The 11270-nt window shown below is 31.7% G+C and overlaps 1 protein-coding gene across 1 annotated transcript in view; it reads left to right on the top strand.

The window, feature by feature from the left end:
* Positions 1-2566: 2566 nt before the first annotated feature.
* LOC132731089 (LIM homeobox transcription factor 1-beta.1-like) overlaps positions 2567-11270 on the top strand; it is a 50853-nt gene continuing 42149 nt past the window's right edge. Inside the window, exon 1 of the mRNA XM_060717201.1 lies at positions 2567-2800. Coding sequence (XP_060573184.1) covers positions 2722-2800 — 79 coding nt within the window. The 5' untranslated portion in view covers positions 2567-2721. The remainder of the gene's footprint in view (positions 2801-11270) is intronic.

Below are 11270 nucleotides of genomic sequence, written 5' to 3'. Positions count from 1 at the left end.
CAAAAATCTACATTTTGTTTTTGCTTTTATTGCGTATGTAATTCAACGCAAAACGGACATATTCAAAGGCTATCTGTAGTACTGATATTATATAAATTATTAAAAACAAATATATTAAATGTAGGTTCTACATACACGTATTTTTCACATATTACAAATAACTTATATGTAAATTAATAAATTCTTTGTTAATGAAAACTACGTGAGAGAAATGAAGCAAAAGTAGCCGTATAGTCGAATTGTGTTGAATTAAACGAAAACAAATGACGGTACAAAACATTCTTCTGTTCACACTGACTTTGCATGGTTCCAGGCCTTTCATACAATTATTTTCAATGGTTCCAGGCTCTTCATTACAGTTATAATCACTTTGCGTGAACCAGATCTTCAAGAGTATGATTTTCATGGAAGTTTTAAACGTATAGTTATATACAATAACACTGTAGTATATTTTAATAATACACAATGTAGAAATCCTTATGAGTTGTTACCTTCCAGTTGGCTTCTTTCAGACGGCTGGTGTATGTTTATTATCGAGCATTTTGGTTAAATCAAACAACCTGAAACCCGACCAGACTCTGAAATATTCTGGTACCAGACTCGTTGCATTACGAACAAACTCAGATGGCTTAATGCGCTAAATGGTTAGTGTGCGAAGTATGCCGAATTTCGCGTTCTTATAGTGGTTATAATACCCTAAAACGCCCGGTATTGAATTTATTGGTAGATGAAATATTAACATTGACAATTTTATTCCGTGCTTTTCTACGCTCTTTATTGTATCTGTAGAGTTTTAGAGATGCAATCCCTGATAACACGTGATCCTTATAAGATGAGACGCGAGTTTTATCAAATGTAAATAATAGAAACAAAGAACAAATATTGACTGAAAAATGAGAAATAGTCCGTTATAAAAGCAGCGTATAAATCTCTTACCGTTCTTGAGTGCCTATGTTGCTTCAAGTGTAATAAAACTGTCCCGTATCAAAAAGATATAATATAATTTAATACAAGAGACAATTGAATGTTACAATTACTGTATTTGTTTTATTATAGTGGGTTTAAACAAAATCATTTATTTATTGCATGTTTCTATTTTAAGAAAACAAAATCTGTTATGTTATCCAAAAAGACGCGTTTGTTTTGGATCTTTTCTATCCGAAAATGAGATGGAAAAAATATTTTAAATCAAAATCAAAGTTATCAAACAGGGTTTTGCTTGTTCGTGATATTGATCTTTCATTTATGAAACCCGTAAGATATTGGCAAAATAAATTGATGAAAAAACTTGGATGGATTTTGCTCAGAGAGTGTTATTTGGTAGTCAATAATTCGTAAACCATGCAGTTTTTCTTGTGTATATGTAGATTGCGCAAGCATGTCTGCTTCACAGAAGCCGTGAGAAAAGCAAACCCGTGCAAAATAAAAACAGGAAGGCAATCTTTATAGACTTATTTTGTATTATATATAACTCGACGTACGTTTTACTGCTAGAATTATGAGACTTTTTAAAATGATATTTCGCCGTCAGCGCAAAGCCAAATTGCGCATCTGTTCAGTCCGGTTTGTGTGGGGATTTTTTTTTCTAACGGAAGACACAGTGAACGTTTGGTTTTGAGCCACAACGTTGATTGTAACGTTGGCATGACGATGATATGACTTGTTTTGTTTTCAAATGTACTCTTTGCTTATATTATCACATCACGCAAATGACGCGCAATTTGACCTTTTCTTCTGGTACGTTAAAAACTAATATTCGTTTACCTGATAATTGACATTTCTAGTATGTTAATTGTGAAGAAATTGTTTCTTTGAGTACTAATTTTCATTTAACACAAATGAAAGCTCTTTGGCATATGAGTATAGTTTTACGGGTATGTTTTTTTAACTCTAAATTACGTCGGCCATTCGCAATACCAGTTTGACACCATTTGTAAAATCATTAAAGGGAAATAACTGTTTTATTTTGATATGGACAGTAATATTGTTAAGATAGATGGACAATGTTAGCTGTATATTGCACGGTCATATATTGTAAATATCAATCGACAGTTTAATAATTGCACATTTTATAAAGTGAACATTACCGTGTTGCTCTTTGGTAATTTAAATTTACGACTTTTTTATATCAAGCGCTCGACCATGCACTACCTTTTTCGGGAATACCTTTTTAGAACTGCAATCATTTCAAGAATAAGGGGGAAAGTCAGGATGAAAGTACAGTTTACTTCATTTGTGTTGCGTACTTGTAAAGTATAGTTCTCTTAACAAAACTTTTTTAAAGACCGGGTTTGTTTCTACAGACCTTTAACATTTAACACATCTATCTGATTTGTCTAGAAGAGCACATATCGCATGAAAATTACTTATCAACTTTATTATTGTCATTTGAAAATACCCTCATATTTTGTTTTCTTATTTCAGATATTCGGAGAACTGTTGATCTCAAATTTTTGTGCTGGCGATGGCATTTTTCTTGATATGACGTCATTGGTGCAAGTTATCCAAGTCAACCTTCCTTTGTGTTAATATAATTTCTTGAAAATTTGATATAAAATCAAAAATAAAATAAGTGTATAGTCAGCATAACCAAGGTAACGGTGAGAAGCTAAAGAACCTTTAGTGTTACATAAGATTTAAACATTTTCCCAAGGCTTAAAACCCAAGCTGTATCCTCCGGAGAGCCAGGGACCAGGGCCAAAGTGGCCAGTTAGTGTCTGCATGGAACCAGGATTTATATCCTGCACTGGTGGGAACCAAAATAACTGTTACCCGGACTTCCCGTCTGCGTACCCTGCTGGTAAGTTACCTTTTACCCCAAAATGATTTATGGTATAAAAATTTTATTATTTTTGTAAATAATTGTTGAATTGATTTTACATATATGAAGAAAAATTTTATTATAAAACCAGTAACTAAATGATTTACCTGCCATCAAATTGTTCTCTGATAATATAATGTATTTAACTGCAAATGTTATCAAAAAGAAATCAATTGCATTAAGTTATTCATAAATCTATTATACGTAGTAAAGAATCAAGAAAAAATACATAAAAAAATGATGGGTTATGTTGATAATGCACAATCGGATAATTATTATTTTGTTGTTGTTGTTGTTATTATTATTATTATTATTTTATTATTATCATTTATTATTATATTATTATTATTATTATTATATCATCATCATCATCATCATCTTCATCATCATCATTATTATTATTATTATTATTATTATTATTATTATTATTATTATTATTATTATTATTATTATTATTATTATTATATATTATTATTATTTAATTAACATGAAAAGGTTATGTATCGTTTACTTTTCACGAAATCTTTATGTATTAATGATTTTTTTTGTTATTATATTGTTATTGTTGTTGTTGTTGTTGTTGTTGCTGTTGTTAAGATACCCTCACTTTTCTCTCAATAAGGTCACCGCGTACAAGACTATGTGGAATTTTGAAACGAGTACTTGCAAAAATAATGTATTTGAAAATAGATTAATCAAATCTTTATATAGATTGATATATAATATGAAAACTCGTCTGCAAGGCACATAATTTTTCACAAATGTGTAGTCATATATTTTGATAAGATTATTGTAAATAATGATCACTTTATCACATTTTCATACAGCATCTACCGTTTGAACAAGACGTCACCTCAGTGCTGTAACGGGTTAAGTCCTTTTAAATGTAATGGGAGTTAACCAGTTATTGCACTTGAAGATGAAATAACAAGGTTGAATTTTGCTTGTTTATTTTGTATATATTTATTTACCTGTATGAAATTTGATTTTATTATGACCATCCATATCATTGGTAACTTACTAACTGCAAAATTGACAACATAGTTGAGTTGCATTCCTTAAAGGACAGAGACATGCAAAATTTCAACAAACTTTAACCGTAGGGTTTTGGAATTTAAGATAAGTTTATTTTCAATATTCCATAAGGCTATATAGCCCATGAGGATATACAATGCATTATAATATGGCAAGACAGTATATAGCATAAATGTACAAAACAATTTTAAGAGCGGAGAAGGTTTACAAATAATTAAATGTCTTCTACTTTGTATATGACATCAGATATTCTTACCGAATTCAACTTATTTAAGACATTTTGCTGAACTTAAGCTTGCATATAACAAGGGCTCTTTTTTTCAGAATTAAAGAAACTCTAAAAAAAATTCTGCAAAATCACGTTGATAAGAATGTGCTCATATTAAAAATTTCATGGTCCAAAAGTGTAAAACCATAAAATTTATAATTCTCACAGAAATCAGCTGGGGTACTTAAAAACAGAAAGATATGCAAATGTAAAATAAACAAATATACCCTGACAAAAATCGTATTTTTTGTGCTTTTCTTTGTCCGATTTGTTTGAAAAGCGTTTCAACGCTTTTCAATTTTGTGTCATTTTCACAATTAGAATAATTATTCTAGAAAAAGAGTGTGAGAAAATTATCTGAAATTTTGCACACAAGTCATTGGCCTTGACCTACATTTAATGGTACAATAATCCCCCCCCCCCCCAAAAAAAAAACTCATTTATTGTCCCTTCATGTCAATAAAACTCAGAGGAGTCCCTTTAAGAAACGAGTGGTAAAATTCAGCTGACAAACCAGACATGCTAAATGATTTACAAAACTGTAACCATACCCCACCCACACAAAACCTTATACGAAATACGTGTATAACTTATTCTCGTCAATAAAGAGACTTATTGCAAAGTTTGCTTTAATTTTTTAATGAAGTAAATTGATTGATCTTTTTAAATATAAAAGAGTTCTACTGTGTTGTTTTGATTTTTTAGGTTCATGAAAATATCAGATATCAACTTAAGCATTTTAAGCAAAACAATATATTGAACAAATATCGTTTTCAATTTAAATCTGAGAGATATATAAATTATGTTCAAACAAAAATAAATAAAAGAAAAGATGTGTTGACATCAGTGGGCTTTGAACCCACAGCCCTAAGTTTCAATGGAATTGACATTCCGTCTGGCCTATCTAAATACTCTTCAGAGTATAGGGAATGCATCATCATCATCATCATCATCATCATCATTATCATTATAAAGTAATTCGGCCAATTTCAATTTTAGATAATTCTAGCTTGGCAATTCTAGCTTATTCGACAACTATTTAATCATATATTTTTTCTGTAAGAAAATTAAAAATAGAAAATCTTTCAAATCTTGATAAGATATATTTATTTTGATTCGACTTAAAATCGCCCACCACGCACCTCGCAAATTTTGACGGTTTATTTCCGAACTGTGTAGTTCTAGATATAGATGTATATCAAAATGTATAACTATATAGATAAAAAGAACTTATTAACATTCGGGTATTTATTTAGAAGCACGGAATACGTTCCGTTATCAAAGTAAATAAAAATGGCGATGTCATGATAGGGGTGGTAGACCGGCAACGGGTGATAGCGGGCTCTGCCACTCACGTATTGTGACACATAAACAATGGCTATGTAAATAGTTGAACATCTTCGATGAAATATTTACAGCTAAAGGATCAAATTCAAATGTCTAAGTTAGAAAAGAATAATGAGACCCTATAGCCTCGATGCATTAACGATGAGTACGCGTTTTGGTGATCGGGAAAAACAATGCTTTCATACCGATTGCCCTTTAGCCAGAAGATGGCAGCACGTGGGGGCGTTTCTATATGGGTGATTAGAATTTCATCGGCAGTGTTTAGGCATTTGCTTTGGCCATCGATAGCTGTAATAACCATCAAGTACCGACCATAACACAATAAGGGATGTTTATTGTAGCTAAAGGGTCCTCTCTCGACGCACGCGCTTTACATTTACGTTGCTAGGAGTCACGTGCCATGCACGTGATGCGGTCGAAATAAAACGGCTACTATTTCATTTAACGACTTGTCAGGTCAGACAAAACTTCAGATTTAAGAGAACTGTTTCAATCGACGTTTTAAAACAAAAAACAAAAAGCAAAACAAAAACACAACAAATAAATAACACACTAGAAATTACAATGACTTGTGTTTTGTTTTATAAGAACAAATAATTGCCATACATAGAAATATAGTTTTGTATAAAAGAAAATGATATATATATTTTGAAAGACATTGTTGTAAATATTCGCATCTGAGCTTAAAACAGTTTTTTACTGTATTATAAACTATGTTTTTGTGTTTTTAGCTTCAGAGTTTCCTACAATATTGACACTTGTTATAGACTATTTATACGCGTGATACACATGTCAATTTATTTACAAAGCCGGTGCCAACAAACCAATGGTTTTCCCCCTTTTTCTCACAAATCAACCAGTTATCAAAGTATATACAAAATGTACACAGAAGCGTGATAACCTAAAGGTAGTCAGTTTCCGTAATTGTTCCCTGAACGGTGCTATACACATATTATCCCGACATTATTAGCTCATTTTGATAACACTTTAGACACAAGCGACATGATATAGCTGATTTTGTGAGAGAGAAAGCTGAAATGAGATATAACGGGGGACCTGATCAATGCATAAATCAATGTTTTGCTATTTAAGACGATTTATACAACGGTTATAGAAAGTTTTACCACAGAAAATGAAGCGTTCTTGTATAGCGAGCGATATTGAGTTAAAGAAAACTTAATTCTTAGTAAAATTTCAACGTAATTATATATGTTCTTTTGTTTTATGGGTCGTTTTTTTTTGTCCCACGGCTGATTCCAAAACATGTGGGATAAGAAGTCGGGTCACTTGCGGAGAAATTTGTAATTACTGGTTATTTATTCAGGAAAAGAAAACCGCCGTAAATGACCAAATAAGGAGATAGAATCTGCGTTAAAATGATAAAAATGAATAAATAAATAAATAAATAAATTATCCGTCGTATCGACATTTTGCATTTCGTCGCAATAAGCAATAATTAGGCTTTGCATTAAAAGTACAATATGCCTCAGAAACCAATCAATTTTTACTTCTTTAGAATGACAAAACATGACTTTTATTAGGTTTAAATAATGACTTTACAGCATTTTATATGCTTGTAACTTAAAGAAAGTAGCGATAAATGTGAAATAATTTGTCATACAAAAGAAGTATTATGTAAACAAAGTTGCATTTTGACTCCCATACAAAATACTAAAAGCAATTCTGAGGCATAATTAGCCTTTAAATAATAGTTAGACAATTAAGACGAATAAAAAAATCCATTACAGCATGAATGCTTGTTTAGGAGTTCAGAAGATGCTTAGGGCACTTCATGTAACCCGTATTTTCATCATGGAAATTCGTGAAGGATTTATTAACGCAGCGTATAATAAGCAACGTTCCCTTTCGTTCCAAAATAATTTTAAGTTAGTCAGTGCTTATTTACCGTGTTAGAATTGATTGTTGTAGCTGTATATTAAATATATCCTACACATCATTAATGTTTGAACCTTGTAAGTTAAATTACAACCGTAAAAATTGCAAGAATTCAAGCGGGCATCAACCTAATCCGTCATAAACAGGATGAAAACAGATTTTATGTTTTCTTCTTTTAGAAGTAATATGTTTTTTACATATTTTTCATAGTCATATTAAAACGAAATCACACATAAAATGTCCATTGATACTCGTTCTGCCCGGGCACCTGTGCCCTTTATTTTTTAAATTCACAAATTAGAATGGTCCACTGACGAAGTCCGGGTGTTTAATACCTTTTGCTTTGAAGTTGTAAACCCGACCGTTTTACCTCTTCAACGTCAGTAGACGCTTTTCATGCCTCCTGTCAGTTTATGTCGTGCTTGATTGGAACAATATTGACGCGAATTTCTTCGGATTTTGGACCAGGTTTCACCCAAAACCGACAAGTATCGTAACAAAAGTTTTCAAAAATGAGTTAAGAACTTTAAGGAGTCTTCAGTGCGTGGCTGCTGTACCGGAAGTATCGTTTGTCTACCGTGTTAGAGAAGATGAGCGTCGTTTTAGCACAGATTTTTCACTACAAATAATAAACACAAAGAGTTTTATTCATCTAAAATATTTCATGTCTTAAATGCAGAAAAAATTGATTTCACTTCTCAGTGGTTACGAATGATAGCTAGAAATCAAAATTAGATTATTTTGTGTGGCTTAAATTAACCGGCCAATTTATTCCCGTACACATATCAGCAAAATGCGGCTTTCAACTAATACGGTATAGAAATAGTAGAAAAATAAATATTCGAAAGTTCCGCTTTCACATCACACTTAATACTGTTATTAGAACTGAAAGAAAAAATCGAGGTTTATCATCTCAGAAATGCTGTTAATAAGCATATATTGAAAGTGTAACCTTGATAATTTATAGCTTTAGTAAATATATATTTCTAAATTCACAAGCTGACGTCATTTCCTGTATAAATTAGTAAATCATGCACAGATTTAGATCGAAATATACAATATTCCTGTAATAAAATTTTCGATAATTTCATTAGTGACGGAAATAATATTGTTGTTGCCAAACCATTGAGGAGGAAAACAATATTCAAATATAGTTTACATAAGATTAAGCCAAATTTTTGAGACAATTGTGACGTTACGTCTGTCACCTCTGGTGCCGCTCCCCTTACCTACGTACCGCTTCCCCTACTACGTGTCGCTCCCTACCACATGTACATGATGGTTGAAACGTAAGTAGAACAAGAGACTATCAAGTAGGTTTTTTTGTATGATATTTATATTTTATTTAGATATTTACTCAGTTAATCTTTTGAAGGTTGCTTTTAAAATATCAATCTCGATGACGATGCATCAGCAACACGATTAACGACGTGGCACGAACTCGCTTCCATAAAAAGGCTTAATTGATTAAAAACAGAATTATTTTAAACGAAATTTTAGATATTTGAGGGAAAAAATATGAAGATTTGTGATTAGGTCAGAGTTACATTGCAGACGACAATTTGTATTAGATATGACAGCAAACCTCGAGTTGAAAGAAAGACGCCCACCACCTCTTGAATTAGTCTCGCCAAACTTTTCGCAGTGACGGAAATTCGAGTGAAACCTTTTACGCATTAAATTACAAACGCTTAATAGAAAGAAGAAAAAAAAACGGTTTCTTTGGAAATCAGATGACGTTCATTGATTATAGATAAGATCTGTTATGGAGCAAAGAAGTGTGGCTAATATGTCAAAGGTTCGATACAATGGTATAGATCACAATTAAAAGTAATAACCCCGTATTTAATAACCTGTAATTATATATTTTGTTGATCGTCAATGGCGTATGGTTTGTAGAAGGAATCAGGTCACGTCCTATCAAAGAAGGATGTCATGAGAGCAAGCATTTAGTGACAGATAGGGTGCTAAATATTTCACTTAATTGGCTTAAATATATGTTTCTGGTACCCGGCTTTAAAATAAGGCCTTAATTATAAATGTAGCGGACTGGATTTTGAAAAGTTTTATGGCCTGTAAAATTAGAGGTTAAACGAAAACAGTTAAAAAAATGAGCGGAAGAATATTAATGGGCAAAAAATACTGACGAAAATAAATCATTGAAGATATTTTAACGCGACGTTTTCATTCTTTTTAAAGATATGATTTCGTTCTTCTATCTTAAATATGTTTTTACATGTTCACATATGTCATAAGGTTCAAAACTTGCATGCCATTTTAAGATTGTTATTTTGTTCATAATTTCTATCCCTCACTCCGCTGAATATCTAAAATGGACTTGTCCATCTTTCCATCTGGACAAAACCATTCAATAAACAGCAAATAGGGTAGACAATAATCAGACGACACTGGTCACATGGGCTGTATAATTTTTTAAAGATATAAAGATACAGTACAAATGTATGCACATCAAAACTCTATTAAACTCTGAAATATGGGTTACTTCAACAATAAAAAGAGGCTTTTCCTTGTTGTTTTTTTTGTTGTAATATTTATGGGTTTTTTTGTTGTTAATGGTTGTTAAATATATTTTCATAACAATAAAATAAAACAGATTTTCACTATAAGTGCTATCACAGAAAGTGCCAAAATATTGTAGGAGTACATATATTTGCGTTGCAAACATTTTTAATTTTACGCTCAGGCGCAGACTTTAAGGGAAAAATCAAGATACGTGTATTCGCTCGTATGTACACGAATTCGTGCCTGGAACATTTGCGCGCATCCATTCAAAGTAAATTTCCGGAAGTTACCGGAAATTACCGAATTTTATCGATTACATAAGAAATTGTACACATGGTGCCACGTAGAAATAAAAATAGGCGATTCCTCATGGAGGAGCACGTGACCTGTTTTCGGTACATGGAGGAGCATGTGATATGTAAACCGTACATGATTGGTTAATTGACCTTTTCGAAAACCTTGCTAAATACCGTTTGCCGGTACGTTACGGATTAACCTGTAGGGAATTAGTAAGAACAAAAAACTATTACGTGATATTTCTAATTTTCTATAATTATTTTACCGTTTAAGGTGGAAAACTTGAATGATGTGTTTGAAAATTATCAATGTTTCTTTAATATCTATCTCAAATTTTACAAACAATAAATTATTTATACTGAAAATCTACAAAATTAAAATAGTCGTAGTGGCATCTGCCATAATAAATAGAGTTATTTTCTGCGTTATTTTCTGCGTAAACTTGTGTGTTTACTTTATTTATTTTTTGCTCTGAATTATTCATAAAATGGTAGGCCTATTTAATCATTTTCTTAAAAAGAAATAATTGTTTTATGTTCGACCTTCTCCGGTCTTCAACGGTCACCAATTTCCAAAGACCTTCTTCTATAATGATCGTTTATTCAATTGTCAACTATATTCCTGATACAAACGTTTATTTATCCCCCCCCCCCCCCCCAAAAAAAAAAAAAAAAAAAAAATAAATAAATAATAATAATGTTGAAAATAGTTAAATGAAATAACGTTATCATTATATCATTAAAATGTTCACCGCAGGAAACCATTTTACTTGTTTTATATTTTGAAGGCAATATCTATAGTGGAAGTGCATAGAGAAGGAAGTGGCAGGGTTCGGACTTATTACTCATGAACTGGTTCATCGATTGGTCACATCAAAACAATACTATACCTTTGTCATTCTGCTGTCAGAAATTTCAACATATTGTTCCAATAATCGCATACTTGATTCGGTATCCGTTACCATCCCTAGCTAAAAAATATAAATCTATGAAACTAGAAGTCGGTTTTGATTAAAAAGATTCAGTTTTGCTCGTCTGCGAATCTATGATTCCAATCTCCCAATTAATACATCTTATGTCTGTA

This window comes from Ruditapes philippinarum, unplaced genomic scaffold, assembly GCF_026571515.1.
Source record: "Ruditapes philippinarum isolate M1 unplaced genomic scaffold, ASM2657151v2 ctg1060_1_1_1_1, whole genome shotgun sequence".
NCBI classification, from domain to species: domain Eukaryota; kingdom Metazoa; phylum Mollusca; class Bivalvia; order Venerida; family Veneridae; genus Ruditapes; species Ruditapes philippinarum.
Note: the sequence above shows the minus strand (reverse complement) of the source record. Positions and strands in the feature narration are given on the sequence as shown.